The sequence below is a fragment of the Schistocerca piceifrons genome, chromosome 5 (assembly GCF_021461385.2).
Source record: "Schistocerca piceifrons isolate TAMUIC-IGC-003096 chromosome 5, iqSchPice1.1, whole genome shotgun sequence".
In the NCBI taxonomy this organism is placed as follows: domain Eukaryota; kingdom Metazoa; phylum Arthropoda; class Insecta; order Orthoptera; family Acrididae; genus Schistocerca; species Schistocerca piceifrons.
This window is the reverse complement of record NC_060142.1, coordinates 28918115-28934818: the sequence shown is the minus strand read 5'-3', so window position 1 is coordinate 28934818 and position 16704 is coordinate 28918115. Positions and strand designations below refer to the sequence as shown.

Here is a 16704-nt window from a genome sequence, read left to right as displayed (position 1 = left end):
GTAAAATATTTGAAATGTTAAGTACTACATTTTTTGGTGAGTCTGATACGTGCAAGACAAAGGTTTACGAGTGGTAAAGACGTTTTGAAGAACTCTTTGAGTACGTCGAAGCTGACGAGTGTCGTGGCCGCCGCAGCACATAAGTCGATGAAAGTGTGCTGTGCAAAAAGAAATGGTGACAACACTCACCGTGTACGAATCAGAGAGGTCACTGATCACGATGGCACATAAACTGACTCATGCCACGGAACTGTTACGGGTGTCTTGGGTATGAAACATATGACATAAAATGTTGATGGATTGTTGGATAGACTTCCGAAGTATACATGGTTTGTTTGTAGCGTGTGAATAAACATCAATGTAGAGAGGAATATAAAACAAAAAATGGAACAAAATATTACTTTCTCCGAATTCATCCACATTTCAAAACAGAGACAGACGAAAGCTTTACACGGAAAGTGCAGTGTGGTAACAGAGGTCTCTGTAATCTATAGTAAGACCTGTCGTGAGACGTATACATCACAATTTTCTATCACAAGTGACAGAATCTACAAAATGAACTGTGACGGCGTCAGTCCACTGAGAGCTTCTTGAAGGAGCCCGCCACACCGTACATGTCGTCGGTGTAGTGGTTGTCCGGTGGCCTCTTGCTCTCGTCCGAGGCGTAGCGGTCCTGCTCCACGAACCAGTCTCTCTTCTTCTCCGCCCTCCTGATGAATTCATCTGGAATAAAGAGGGAAATTTAATTTTTCAGTCTCGTAGAAAATTTATAGCTACACGCGAGTGGTCTACACATGTACCTGTGTTATCATAAATGTGTCTCAGTTGCTACTTTCTGCACTGAGAAAAACGGATGAAGTAACTTAGAAACAAAATGCGTGGACACACAGAGACACCTGAAACCAATGTGGAATTATTATCTTCCTTTGTCAAACCGTATGTGTGTGTGGATGTCTACGAACCACATGTCTGAAGGTAGCAACTACACTCCCTGTAAGGTGAGTCGGAAGTTCCATGCGGCTTTTCGCGGATGATGCTGTAGTACACAGAGAAGTTGCAGCATTAGAAAATTGCTGCGAAATGCAGGAAGGATGATCTGCAGCGGATAGGCACTTGGGGCAGGGAGTGGCAACTGACCCTTAACATAGGCAAATGTAATGTATTGCGAATACATAGGAAGAAGGATCCTTTATTCAATGATTATATGATAGCGGAACAAACACTGGTAGCAGTTACTTCTGTAAAATATCTGGGAGTATGCGTGAGGAACGATTTGAAGTGGAATGATCATATAAAATTAACTGTTGGTAAGGCGGGTACCAGGTTGAGATTCATTGGGAGAGTCCTTAGAAAATGTAGTCCATCAACAAAGGAGGTGGCTTATAAAACACTCGTTTGACCTATACTTGAGTATTGCTCATCAGTGTGGGATCTGTACCAGATCGGGTTGACGGAGGAGATAGAGAAGATCCAAAGAAGAGCGGCGCTTTTCGTCACAGTGTTATTTGGTAAGCGTGATAGCGTTACGGGGATGTTTCGCAAACTCAAGTGGCAGACTCTGGAAGAGAGGTGCTCTGCATCGTGGTATATCTTGCTGTCAAGGTTTCGAGAGGGTGCGTTTCTGGATGAGGTATCGAATATATTGCTTCCCCCTACTTATATCTCCCGAGGAGATCACGAATGTAAGATTAGAGAGATTCGAGCGCGCACGGAGGCTTTCCGGCAGTCGTTCTTCCTGCGAACCATACGCAACTGGAACAGGAAAGGGAGGTAATGACAGTGGCACGTAAAGTGCCCTCCGCCACACACCGTTCGTTGGCTTGCGGAGTATAAATGTAGATGTAGATGTAGAAGGTGATCCAAATATGCTATACGTCACATTGCAATAAATGTCGCGTGATTCAATGGTTACCTATGCGACAGTTGTGTTGCCACAGACAAGTTCCAAATATATCACATATTTAGTAGAGACTGGAAAGAGGTATAGCTCTCCTCTCACCGTTAAAAACAATTTCGATATTTTGGATACATTTGGTGGCCGACGGCCTTGCCGCAGTGGTGACGCTGGTTCCTGTCAAAAAATGGCTCTGAGCACTATGGGACTTAACATCTATGGTCATCAGTCCCCTAGAACTTAGAACTACTTAAACCTAACTAACCTAAGGACATCACACAACACCCAGTCATCACGAGGCAGAGAAAATCCCTGACCCCGCCTGGTTCCTGTCAGATCACCGAAGTTAAGCGCCTTCGGACCTGGCTGTTACTTGGATGGGTTACTGTCTGGGTCTGCCGAGCGCTCTTGGCAAGCGGGGTGCTCGTGGGCAATGTGACGAGCTACGTGGTTGAGCAGTAGCGGCACGGGTCACAGAAACTGACAGCGGCCGGGACAGCAGTGCGCTGACCACGTGACTCTCAATATCCGCATTCGGTGACCGCTGAGGATGTCAAGGCGGCCGGTCAGTACGTTCAAGGCCTGTTTGGAGTTTTTTTTTTTTTTTTTAGCCACATTTGGTACGAAGTATTGCATAACCTAAAAGGCACCAAACGTAAAAACTGGCCAGTAATTAGAGGTTTTTGTATAAAATGCATGTTTGAACATCAGTTGCTTTTTTATTTAAAACCCAAATATCTGTTGCAGTCAACGATCTTCACGGGTTAGGGTTAAAACAGATTAAGCCACATCACATCTTCCATTACTTAAATGATAGCCACGTAACATACAGTGTGTTTTGGGAAGAGCGACCAGAAACTTAGCAGGACGTAGAGCATGCTGCACTGAAAAGTTCGAGACAGGGAGCCTGGGGTCGGAGAAGCCAGCTTAAGGACACAACGGGAATAAAATCACATTACTGCGTACTTTTCTTACTTACATTAGTCAACTGCAAATATCATCATGGAAACAATGAATGTACCATTTGTCCTCTGTCTTACAAAATGTGCAGAAACTGACGGCCATCAACCACAGTGTAAGCATGACATCGGCGAAGAAGATTCTGACACATCCTGACAAATATCCCTCGTGTGTTTGGAATCACGTCACAGACAGCTGCAATTCTAGCAACTAATTTCTTCTCCCTTTCCACTGGGGCCTCATACACAAGTGTCTTTAGATGTCCCCTTAGGAAATAATCAAAGGAATTCAGGTGAGGTGACCTCGCAGTTCGTGGAATAGGACTTCCCCTTCTAATCCAGTAACCAGGAAGTACTGTTTCGGCACTCCTCCGGTGTATTGTGTTGTACATCTCTGAATAACGCTGAGTGAGGAATGGGCCCGTCGTTGATTCATAGCACATTCTGTCACTGGACACTGTAAATACAATACAACAGAGCCATCTTATGGACAAGCAAGGTAAACAAAACCCGGATCATAACTTCTTAGTAATCAGGATCGTCCTCCTTGCTTCCTTGCAGGAAATAAAGGATGTACATGCAAATAAACAGCACAGTACGCGTTAGTCGTAAATAAGCTGGGAAACATTAATGTTAGTCGAAGTGGTAGACAAGTTTACTTCCATACATCTTTAAGCTGGTTTTTCCGACCCCAGGTTCCCTATCTCCAATCGTTCAACGGAGTATTCTCTATGTCCTGTTACAGCTTTGCACGCTCTTATGGCAACACCCCGTATATAGCGCATGCCATGAATTTCAGCACAACAAAAAAATGGTTCAAATGGCTCTGAGCACTTTGCGACTTAACTTCTGAGGTCATTAGTCCTGTAGAACCTAACTAGCCTAATGACATCACAGACATGCATGCCCGAGGCAGGATTCGAACCTGCGACTGTAGCGGTCGCGCGGCTCCAGACTGTAGCGCCTAGAAGCGCTCGGCCACCCCGGCCGGCTCCAGCATAACACACAGGACTTTTAAAGGCAAACGCACTAATAACATGCATAAACAGAGCAGGACTCTCTGATCTGTTCTGCTCTGTTTACGCGTGTTATTAGTACGTTTGCCTTTAAAAGTTGTGTGTGTCATGCTGGAATCAATGGCATGCGGTACATATCAAACGTGGCCATTATTTAAGTAACCACAGATGTCATGTTGTGGCTTAAACTATGTTAACCATACTTCGTGAGAATAGTCTCCGACTGAAACCGGTCGATATTTGGGTTTTAAATAAATAAAAAACAGCTGATGTTCAAACATGCGTTTTATACATTACTTGACGGCTGTTAATAGTCAGCTTCCAAAAACGTTTACTACAGTTTTCACAGCAAACTTTTCAAAATATGCGCTGTGTTCTACTCAATTTCGAAATATCACTATAACTATGGGCAACAGCGAAAGCAAAACCAATTCATTACCAAACTGTTGTATGAGATTGTAAGACACACAGATAACAATTTCCTTTACCTAATAGTTCGCCCATAATCGAATGACAAAATCTGGGTACCGGAGAATATACGTGGATTCCAAAATAATGGTTTTAATTTTTTATGCGATAAGTAAATGTTTCATCGAGAAACTAAATTTTTGAGGCACAACAGATGACTTGACATTTCCATCCCAGTGCATCGTACGATGCAGTTTCGTGGAGCAACCAGAATTCCATGTTGTGCCGGGCAAAAAGACAGGGAATTCTATCGGTGTTTTTAAGTCTTTGCAAGTGCATTTGTATGCGCTCGAACAAAGCTTTCTTTCTACTAGCTACCTCTGTGGGGGATACACCCAAGCGTTGTCATCAATTCATGTCTGAATCTTTTAAGGTACGTTCACACTATTTGAAACAGCCGCGCGCAACAGTTTAGCGAAGCAAGTCAAGCGTAGGCTTAGGGGGGAAGGACAGGGTGACGGTCGAAAAAACTCGAAATTTTTTGCTTTGGAAATCGAATGTATATACAGTGCGAATTTCGAAATGTAACGATTCTGTGAGCCTTTTAAGCCGAGTGCACACGGCGCGCCTCGGCGTTAGAGAACCGGTTCCGCGGTCACACTCCATGTTTATACCCGTTTGAGTAACCCTGATCTACTGGAACGTTGTTTGGGTTGTTTTCCTCAAAATGTGAATGAATGTTTCAATAGTCTCATATTGAAATACGCTCCAAAAATGACATCCAGCCGAAGCCAAATTGTCAACATTGCTTAAAATTTGGCAGTATGTCTACTCAATGTAGGCCATACAGCATTAATGCACGTGGCAAATGCCCTTCAAATCAAAATCGCCGGTAAAATGCGACGATTCTGTGAAGACAGAAACGCCAGCGGTGATGCGCTCAGCGTCTAAAACGGCTTTGAGGACGAAAATGAGGCCTCCACAAGTCAAATTAGCAGAAAGCAGCCATCCACTAGCCGAGGCGACAGTTACCATGGACCAGGCACCGACGATAATCATTAAGAGTCAAGCTTGCTCCCTTTTTTTACACGACAAATACTTGTCAAACTTTAAACATGTTTTTCTCAAAACCATGTTTTTCACAAATGTTGTCGTCGCCCACGCTACAATTTCCATCCAAATTTAGTGATTTTTTGGTGTACCTTGAAGCAAATTTAATTGTTTTCAGTTCACCATAGCCTATATTTCATGTTGATTTTTAGTATCTCCTTCGGCCGGAAAAGAGGGGTCCAAAAGTGGTTATTTCTGTCAAATATCTATAATTTCGCCCGTTTTTCAATCAAATCCCTACGATCAACTAAAATTACGTCTGTAGGGATCAGTGTGATACGTTAATTTCAACTCGCAGATAACCAAAACTGGAGTTACAGCTACAGTCGTCGATCTGCCTCCTTTCAGAGCTAGTTCGAGAAAATACGAATGACACAGTGAAGATATTAATATTTTTCACAAAAAATACCAATACAAACTCCAATGCAGGGAACCTCATTTGTCTACTACATTCTTGTACGGAGACAAAAAAAGTCCTGAATTTGAGCAGTATTTTCGTCCGTCACCCTGTCATTCCCCCTAAATGCGATCACCACAGCGAACGGTGTTGTGTGAGTGACGGTGTTTCGCGATGAGGCGGACACCACCCTGTTTACGGCTCGTGCATCAAAGCGTTCCAGTTCTCTCTTTTGCTGCAAACATCGCTTGTTCGATAATATTTTTCTACACAAGACACTTATTATTTGGCGTAAAACTCAGTAAACTCATACTTGAAACCAGACACACTTAACCATGCGTTGTCGCACCTAAGGCTGTATTTGTTCTCGTATCGATCGAGACGCAGCATTGGTAACCTAACAAATTGTACATAATATGGTATTCGCAATTTTCAACAGGGTGAAGCAATTAAGATAGGCCACCCCATATTCATCTAGAACAAGTAAATATGTACACAGGTAAGGCTTCAGAAAGTTATACCGAACAATGGATAAACCCGTCAATTTCCTTTGTTTATGGAAAGAATAGATTTATTACTACAGACTCCTCTACAATGACTACAACGATATAGAACTTGATCAAACAGGAACGATATAAACGCGTCAGTCACCGTCCCGTCATTAGAAGTGGAGGCTTAGATCACGTAAGAAACAGATTGGCCGTCCTTACGGCGGAACAGGCAACCGTAAAAATAGTTTTCCCGTCGGTCAACAGATGTCGCAGGCGACGCTACAATGCTAACTGACCTGTCCATGTCGCGGAATTGGCAACGCTGTCTCTCCGGTGACGTGAATGACGCCTATCTGCGTTCGGCTAGAGCGCTGCGTGCGAAATGCATTCGTCACACTGCTGACTGTAGCTCATGATCGGCTGTGGTTTTTCCCGAGTTTTCAATCTAAGAATGTAGATTAGCTCCTGTAATTCTACAAACCAAGTTTATTTCTCACAATCATATGCGAAATGAAATAAATGAAAAGTAACACACAAACATTTCTCGCGAGTTACTGTTTAAATGCAGATTGTATTGCAGTCGCAAGGGTTTTACACTCGCCTTCCATGCCGTCTATTTCCTCTTTGCGATACAGCTCTTCTGATACGGATTATGGTGGTAGAAAAGATCTCTACGTGTAGGTTAACACTAGAAAGTTTTCAAAATGCGCACTCGGCTATGATGCCAATCAGGCTGGACATATTTCAGTGACAGTCATTTCAAATTTAAATTCTTTTACTTTGCATGTAACTTATCGTAAATGATATAAGAGTGGCACAAAACGATGAATTTTGGATTGTTGTTGAAAGGGGGCTGCAAACGCGGTAATATACAAGTGAAAGCGTGTTTTTCGAACATATTTTGGCGGTGTCAACTTTGAAGAGTCACAGACGGCAAACCATAATTATGTTAAAAATTTATTTTGTACAGTTTAAAGATAACCCGCAAATATTCGCAACAGACGTACGCTTTTATCTGCAACACAGTTATTACTGGTGATATCCGCACTCGCGCAGACCTGTTACTATAAGTAGTGTTGTTTTCAAGTGAAAGCTGTGTGAGGATTATTAGCGCACAGATAAAAAAAATATTAAAATAGGCAGCGTCTATAGTTTGCATGTCATGCTCATTCTCTTCTATTCTCCTCCCTTCATTGCAGTATAAACGCTTGTTCACAAGTATAAACGAATGGCAGTGAACATTGGCGAATTATCTATGAATACTCTTTTGCAGCAGTGTAAACGAGGTTTTACACTCGTTCACTTCGTTCGCTCTAGTATATACCAGGATTTAGAGGGACCGATGATCTATAGCAGTTAGATGACGACTATTATTCATCTATTTCACTGTTGCGATTTCAGCTCTAGAACCATTTTCAAGTACCAAGGGAAAGGTCTTGTAAGGTAATGCTTCTTAAATTGTTTACCAAATGTTACCACACTATGCTTTGCATTTTGTTATCCATATGTTATATTGGTTTCAGTTTTCACATTGCACACAAAAATGCCTCTTTACCCAAAATTACGATAGTGAAGTGAATAAACAGTTTTAAAAAGTCCAAATCGCAGCAAGGATTTCATTTAAAAATTATGTGATATGATTCTTGTACAGGAAGGGCTGCCACGTTATACCGAATATAACATCGACAAAATTTAAATAGTATCGAATGCTTATGGCTCTTAATTAATTCTTATTCGTAACTAATTTATTGATTTACATGAATTTAAAATCCACTCGCATAACCTTTCTTTATCTTTGACGGGAAATCTGAACATTTTTAGTTCAGGATTTGTTCGTCTACTCCTTCCACAGTTGATATACTCGTAGGTCCTCGGTATGACGACTCGATCCTCTACCACCGGTATGTCAGAAACAGCTGTACTTTACAGACGCCAAATAGTGGAAAGCTGCACGCGTTCGGCCGATGATGCCACATATTTCACAGAACGGAGTGCCATCTAGTGGTTGATTCCAGAAGTAAGGGTGTGACGCTGTTGTTGCCTGGTGGCCATTCCCTGACAAGGGTTGCCTGCTAGACCAAGCGATCGGGCAATCTGTTTCTTACGTGATCTGGGGTGGAGGCCCCAAAGCTATACTGTACCAAATGTAAGCAAAAACTCGTAACTCAGACATAGTTCATGTGTTGATTATTATGTCGGGGAAACCGCACCGCTACATATTTACTCGTTTTGAAGATGGCCACGCCCTGTTCCTGGTATCGTTTAATTCCCCAAGAAAAGGCTGGGAAGTAGCGTAGGATGAGGTTAATGCTTTGGGGCTGACTTCCCAACACCGAGGTGTTCCGGTGACCTTCCTCAGTCTTCTATTCAAACATTCTACTTAAACCGCCTGCTACCTGAATATTCGCGCCCCGTACGGTTGCCGAATGAACTATCCGATCAGTTTTCTGGGAGGATTCAGATCGCAGCTTAACACATGGTTGTAAAACTCTAGCTTAAATTTTCTGTGCTTACTGTACTATTAAAATGTCTCTAGACTGAACAGCACGGCCAGGACCTCCAATATGTAGACTCAACCTCCGAGAGGAACGCAAAACCAGCTAAGTGACCTGGTAAGATATTGGGATACTTCAAAGGAAAAGCTGAAATTACAGTCAGTTATCTACAATTATGGGATGTTCTATCACCAAATGTAGATGTTTCAAAAATGGTTCAAAGGGCTCTGAGCACTATGGGACTTAACATCGGACGTCATCAGTCCCCTAGAACTTAGAACTACTTAAACCTAAATAACCTAAGGACATCACAAAAATCCATGCCCGAGGCAGGATTCGAATCTGCGACCGTAGCGGTCGCGCGGTTCCAGACTGAAGCGCCTAGAACCGCTCAGCCACAAAGGCCGGCGTAGATGTTTCAATTGATGGGAATAGGGAGAAAAAATTCACATCCTGTTGTACAATGCATATGCTCATGTCACAATGTCGTAATCTGTTTCGACCAGCTGTTGGCCACCTTCAGACAAAAGATTCACGTCGCAAGCGGTGACGTAATATTCCCAATGTTTTGTCGAGAATATACAATGCAAGCATAGATTGCTCAAAGCTAATTACAACACTGTGGAATACTGGTGAGACTGTATTGTACCAAAAGGTAAAATCACTAAATGTGCTTGGAATCGATAAGACAACTCCTTGATACGTTTCTGGTGGTTTGTTGAACCAGATGCCTAAGCACAGGTCACGCAATTCCCATAAATTACGGGCCACGAGAAGGCGTCCGGCATCGAGTTGCAGTGGGTTCATTTTAGGTGAACGATATGGAATTGTGTTCACTACCACGCTCCTCAAGCCACTGCAGCACGATTCTGGTCTTATCAGTTCGTTGTACAGAAGAACACAGGAGAGTGAGAGGATACGGATAACTTATTGCAGAGGTAAGATTCGCAATTACAGTGTACGACAATAGCTCGCCTCCTAATCACGCTACTATATGGTTAAACATTTCAAAGGCATGTGAAATAAAGAAAAACGTATTAGTGATGTGCCAAAACATTAAGGGGAGCAGCCTCGAATCCTTCCACGGTGAGAAAAATGGTACCGAATCCTCCCAAGACCGCAAGGGTCTGAAACACGATGGGACCGAATCCTCCCGTTTGAAGCAGGTAGCATTTCTAAATGTTGTGAACACCCCAAGCAGGCAAAGGAAAGCATATAAAGTTCCAGCAGAATATGTAAAAATGTTTCTCGTGTATTCTGAGTATGTTCAAAAGTTTTATCTTTTATCTTATTGAGATAAAGTCCAGCCGACACATCGCCAGCGACTAAGTCCCGCTCAAGGTCACGCGCAAAGCGTGCATAAGTGAATCAATATTTTTCTGTTTAAAACATGGGAGGACTAGGGGAAGGAGATAAGGAACATGCAGAGATAATTATATTATTGTCTATAATACAACATACAATGTGTCAGTTTGGGAGTATTTGGTCCTGTTACCTGCTTACCTACCTGGTTTGTGGAGGACTCGGGGCTGCACCCCGCGTCAGCCCCGGATCGAATCCGCCGGGCGGATGTGACGGCCGACCTGGATGTGGCTTTTAGGCGATTTTACACATCCCTCTAGGTGAATGCCGGGCTAATCCCCATGTCCCGCCTCCGTTACATGACTCACAGACATTTGCAACACGTTCGCACTATTTCATGGCTTACACTAGACGGAACAGATGGGGTACACTAATTCTATCACAGGGGGTACGAGGAGGCGACAAGAAGGGCATCTGGCCATTCTCTGACACTAACATCGCCAAACCTGTACTAACAAGGCTGACCCCACGCTGAAGTGGGACAAAGGCCCAAAGTAAATGGATAGATGTTGTTTGAAAGAAAAGTCAGGTTTCCTTTATTTCAGAACGATTAAAGCTTAAAAATACCTATATGTCTTGAAGAACATTGTAACTTAAGAGTGTGTATTTAGATTTTGTATTAAACCAGTCTTGGGTGGATGGCAAATGACCCGAGCTATGACCACGATTATTTACGTTCTCGTATTGTGAGATTTATTTCTGGCTTTGTTAATTTGTGCTATTTAAACAGCTTAAAGCGGCTCTAGTAGCTAGGACTAAAATTTTAGACATATTTCCTTTTATTTAATAAATTATTAAAAGCGTAACTTGTCCAGAATATCTCCAGCATGTTCCGCATCCCATATCATGTTCACTACGGTCTCATGTCCCCAGTTTACGTTCACACTCTTAAGTTCTCATTTCGTATTGCATATGCCAACTGTTTTTCTACAGATTTCCACTGTTGTGAACTGTTTAATAGTACACACAGCAACAGCTGGTCTTACATGTCATTCAAAATTTTTGACGTCCGTATTAACTCTGGAATATGTAAGTACAATTATCATTGCGCCATCAGTCCTAAACTCTAGGTGGTTCAGTAAGAAACGCAATTTGTAACTTGTGGTTTCTGACATGATATCTGAAGTTAGAGGTAAGCACTATAAAGCGAAAGTAGTTGGAGATACGTATCATGACCACAATGGGGTCTTAACAAATCTCACTAAGTTAGATGGGAAATGTTGGCTTCATTTAAAATTATTTGTGGCACACACTCCGAAGAAGAGGAAAAAACTGAAATACTATGGGTCTAACGTGAAATACTTGAACTTATAAAAATAATGTGATATAAATGTATGATTTTCTTATGTTCTTTCTCCATGTAAATCGATCTCAGCCTGTGTATACTTACAGGCAAATTTGTCGAAAGGGCCGGCCGTGCCTCCTAGTTCATCCGGCAGATACTCCTTTGGCACGTGGTCAAACAGCGTCGTTGATCCTGGTAAATGGACGTGTACCTGGAGTAGGACAATATTTCTTTTAGAGGCACTCACTGCTGGAATTCCAGAGCTAAGTTTCTTTTGATAATATTAATAAATGGCACAGTAGTTCAATACCACAGTACTCGGACAAGGATTAGAAAGAAGTGGCGTCTTCTCTCCCAGTAAATAACACCAAATATTAAAACAGTTACACAACATGCAAACATCTACCACATATCCATCGCCGGGGTTATTTAATAAACTCGCCTCCTTTATCATGTGACGACATGGTTCAAATGGCTCTGAGCACTATGGGACTTAACCTCTGAGGGCATCACACCCCTAGAACTTATAACTACTTAAACCTAACTAACCTAAGGACATCACACACATCCATGCCCGAGTCAGGATTCTACCGTGCGACCGTAGCAGTCGCGCGGTTCCGGACTGAAGCGCCTAGAACCGCTCGGCCACAGCGGCCGGCGTGATGACATGATGCATATTTTATTGACACATTTTATTCCATTTTCATGGCATTCAGATTGCATATAGCTAGTTTTATACATCATGACGAAACTAATTGCAGATTATTATCACATCTGAAGATGCAAATATCTGTAGTGATTACGCGACTTTGTCACCTGTTTTATTTTACAATGTGTAATATCTTAAAAAGAATGGTGCATAGACGGTGTAAAGCGATACAGAATACGTACCTCAGTGCAAAACACGTTTTATAAGCTAACGAACACATGCTATTGGACAGAATTGTACATTTTGCTTAGCTATTTTCATTCTAGAAGATCCAATACGCTCAATACCCACTGTATATGAATAATTATATGTAGGAATATAACCAAATTTGCAAAATCAACATATACATCGTACTCTGCAAGCCACCTAATGGTGTGTGGCATGAGGGTACTTTTTGTATCACTAACTGATCCCTCCAACCCTGTTCCACTCGCAAATAGTCATTACGCGAGACGTGTGCAGAGGGAAGTAATACGTTGTCCGATTCTTCCTGGAAAGTGCTCTCTCGAAATTTCAACATTAGATCTCTCCGTGATGCACAACGCGTCTCTTGGAAAGTCTGCCAATGGAGTTTGTTGAGCATCTCCGTAACGATCTCGTGCCGATTAAACGATCCCGTGAGAAAACGTGCCGCTCTTCGTTGGATCTCCTCTATCTGTGTTACCAGTCCTATCTGGCAGGGATCCCAGGCAGATGAACAATACTCAATAATGGGTCGAACAAGCGCCTTATAAGCCACTTCCTCCGCGGATGAGTTACATTTCCTTCAGATTCTCCCTTTGAGTCTGGCATCTGCTTTTCCCACTACTTATTTCATGTTATCATTCAATTTAAGGTCGCTCTAGATTGTTTCGCTAGATATTTTACGGTAGGTACTGTTTCCATCTGTTTGTCATTAGTAGTGTAGCTATACAGTGGCGGATTTCCTCCCTTATGTATGTGCAATATGTTACATTTATTTACGTTCAGGGTCAGCTACCAGAGCCTGCACCATTCGTCAATTTTCTGGAGGTCATTCTGCAAATTTTTACTATCTTCTGACGTTGCTACTTTGTTATAGACGACCGCATCATCTCCGAACAGCCTTAGATAGCATCCGACGCTTTCTACTAGATCATTTATAACCATTGTAAACAGTAACGGTCCAATCCCACTTCCTTGGGGTGCACCGGAAATTTCAGTTACATCTGTCGATTTTGTTCCCTTAAGAGCGACGTGTTGAGTTATGTCTGAAAGGAAGCCATGAATCCAGTCGCAAATCTGCTCTGATATTCTACAAGCCCCTATTTTTGCAGTAAACGGCGTTACGGGACAGTGTCAAACGCCTTCGTGAAGTCAAGGAACACGACATCAACCTGAGCGCCACTGCCTACGGCACAGTGGATCTAATGGAGGAACATAGCGAGCTGAGTTTGGCAGGATCTCTGTTTGTGGAATCCATATTGATTTTTATAGAGTAGTTTTTCCTTCTCCAAGGAAGTCATAATTCTTGAGTATAAAACATGTTCCATAATTCTACAGCAAATTGACGTCAACGATACAGGTCTACAATTGTGTGCTTCTGTCCTACGGCCCTTCTTAAAAGCGGGAAAGACCTGCGCCTTCTAAGAGTCGCTAGGTACCCTTCGTTGTTCAAGCGATCTACGGTAAATTACTTCTAGACGGGGAGCAAGATCTTTCGTATAATCATCTTACGTGAAAGTTTTGGAGATACTGACTTAAAATTGTTAAAACAGGCAAAAGAAAACAAAGAAACGAGTATTTAGTCTTCTACAAGGACGCGCTGAAAAGTAGGGCCTCCGAATTTTTTATGTGAAAACTCTAAAGGCTTTTTAAATAAAACAAAAAGTTATTAAAGTTCTACATCTTTATTCTTCATGTCAGTTATTTCTCAGCATAGTCGCCCTGGCGGCGAACACATTTCTCCCAACGAGAGTCGAGTTTATTCATACCGTCACTGTAGAATGTTTGACTTTTTTGACCTTAGCGACAACGGCATATATGCTTGCTCCTCTTCATCGCTATCAAAGTAAAGACCTCGAAGATTTTCTGTGAGTTCTGAAAGAGTTGAAAATCGGATGGGGGCAGGTAGGGACTACATGGAGGATGGTCGATGACAGTGAACCCAAGGCGTCGGTTTATTGCAGATGTCGCAGTGCTCGTGTGTGGCATGGCGTTGTCATACATGTGTGGACAAACTCGTACAATCCGAAACTCGATTACAGAAATCTGTTTCTCACTCACCGACATAGTTACACATCGGCACGTCGAGCGCTATAATTCGGACCACTCTAGCGGCCTAGGGCTGCAGTTTGCGTGAGTGAAGCGGGTAAGTCGATCGAGTAATATGCATGACACGTAATACATCAGCTAATATCGAGGGCAGAATAAAAAATTAAGAGGCATCACTTTTCAACAAAGCCACGTATCTAGCCTTTCGCTGAAGACCGTCAGATAAAATGCGTCTTCACGCCATGTAACCATGTTTATTATTTAACCTGATCGAATTATGGCCTTAGGGCCCTTTCTTATATTGAAGCATGCTTCTTACTGTGACTTTCTTTTTGCCACAGCGTCAAAAGCGTTCCTAGTATCAGACATGTGGTCAGTTGCTGTAGAACCATGCCAGAAATGGGTTGGAAAGCTGCTGGTTTGCATGTGGAAATTTTAAAAAGCACTTTTGACGCAACATTCTGTATGCTAGTTGAAGTGATCGTTTTGGTCGAGAGCGGCAGTTGCGTTACGATCAGTGTGGCGTGGAGGCTAGTGCGTCATTGGCGGCTGGCTGGTGGCCGTGTTGACCGTGGAGCAGCGTAGGTGGCGCCATGTGCAACTGTCAAACCTGCGGGCTATAAGGATGTGACGTCAGGTCCGCCCGGCAGCGGTCACAAAGACGCGAATGACTTTGTACACATTTGTATACGTGTGGGACAAACTACTGTTACCACAGTAAAGCACGAATATCCACTTTAAAGAGGAAAAAAGGCCGAACCTGCCAATAACTAGATACACTATGAAGATAACATGTCAAGGATATTCTGATGGAAGTTTAGTAAATAATTAATAACTTCGGAAGTTTTACTGCCCAAAAGAGAACAACGTATCAAATATTTGTAATCATTGATGTGCATCGGCTGAACTAATTACGTATTATATTATTTACATAATTTACTACTGAGTGACATTTTAATTGCACATTTCAATGAAATCAGCATTTTTTATAAATCAGTACAGTTACACTACCACAAAGGCAGCATATGCGGGCAGACATAAATTCACATCACCAATACTGGTGACCCAAAGAAACTGGTACACCTGCCTAATATCGTGTAGGGCCTCCACGAACACGCAAAAGTGCCGCAACACGACGTGGCACGGACCCTACAAATGTCTGGTGTAGTACTAGAGGGAACTGACAACATGAATCCTGCAGGGCTCTCCATAAATCCGTAAGAGTTCGAAGAAGTGGAGAACTCTTCTGAACAGTACGTTGCAAGGCACACCAGATATCCTCAATAATGGTCACGTCTGACGAGCTTGGAGATATTTAAACTCAGAACAGTGTTCCTGGACCCACTCTGTAGCAGTTCTGGACGTATGGGATGTCGCATTGTCCCGCTGGAATTGTACAAGTTTGTCGGAATGTACAATGGACATGAATGGATGCAGGTGATCATACAGGATGCTTACGTTCGTGTCACCTGTCAAAATCGTATCTAGACGTATTAGGGGCCCCATATCACTCCAATTGCACCACTACAGAACCTTCCACCAGCATGACCAGTCCCTTGCTGACATGCAGGCCCCATGGATTCATGAGGCTGCCTCTATAACCGTACACGTCCATACTTTCGATACAGTTTGAAACGAGACTCGTCCAACCGGCCAACATGTTCCTAGTCATCAACAGCCCAATGTTGGTGTTGATGGGCCAGGGCGAGGGGTTAAGCTTTCTGTCATGCAGTCATCAAGGGTACAGGACTGCGCCTGCGGCTCCGAAAGCCCATATCGATGATGTTTCGTTGAATGGCTAGCACGCTGACACTTATTGATGGCCCAGCATTGAAATATGCAGCAATTTGCGGAAGGGTTGCATTTTTATCACCTTGAACAATTTTCTTCAGTCGTTGTTGGTCCTGTTCTTGCAGGATCTATTTCCGGCCGCAGCGATGTCGGAGATTCGAAGTTTTCCGGATTCCTGATATTCACGGTGCAATCGTGAAATGGTCGTAAGGGAAAATTCTCACTTCATCGCTACCTCGGAGATGCTGTGTCCCATCGCTAGTGCGCCGACTGTAACACAACATCCAAACTCCCTTAAATCTTGATAACCTGTCATTATAGCAGCAGCAACCTGTCTGAAAACTGCGCCAGACTCTTGTTGTGCCGACCGCTGTGGCCGAGCTGTTCTAGGCGCTTCATCTGGAACCGCGCTGCTGTTACGGTAGCAGGTTCGAATCCTGTCTCGGGCATGGATGTGTGTGATATACTTTAGGTTAGTTAGGTTTAAGTAGTTCTAAGTCTATGGGACTGACGACCTCAGATGTTAAGACCCATACTGCTAAGTGCCATTTGAAC

At 42.9% G+C, this 16704-nt stretch overlaps 1 protein-coding gene across 1 annotated transcript in view; it reads right to left on the bottom strand.

The window, feature by feature from the left end:
• Positions 1 to 397: 397 nt before the first annotated feature.
• Positions 398 to 16704, bottom strand: part of LOC124798143 (retinol-binding protein pinta-like) — an 85524-nt gene continuing 69217 nt past the window's right edge. Inside the window, exons 6-7 of the mRNA XM_047261422.1 lie at positions 11523 to 11628; positions 398 to 723 (exon numbers count right to left, since the gene is read on the bottom strand). Of these exons, the coding sequence (XP_047117378.1) occupies positions 572 to 723; positions 11523 to 11628 (258 nt within the window). The 3' untranslated portion in view covers positions 398 to 571. The remainder of the gene's footprint in view (positions 724 to 11522; positions 11629 to 16704) is intronic.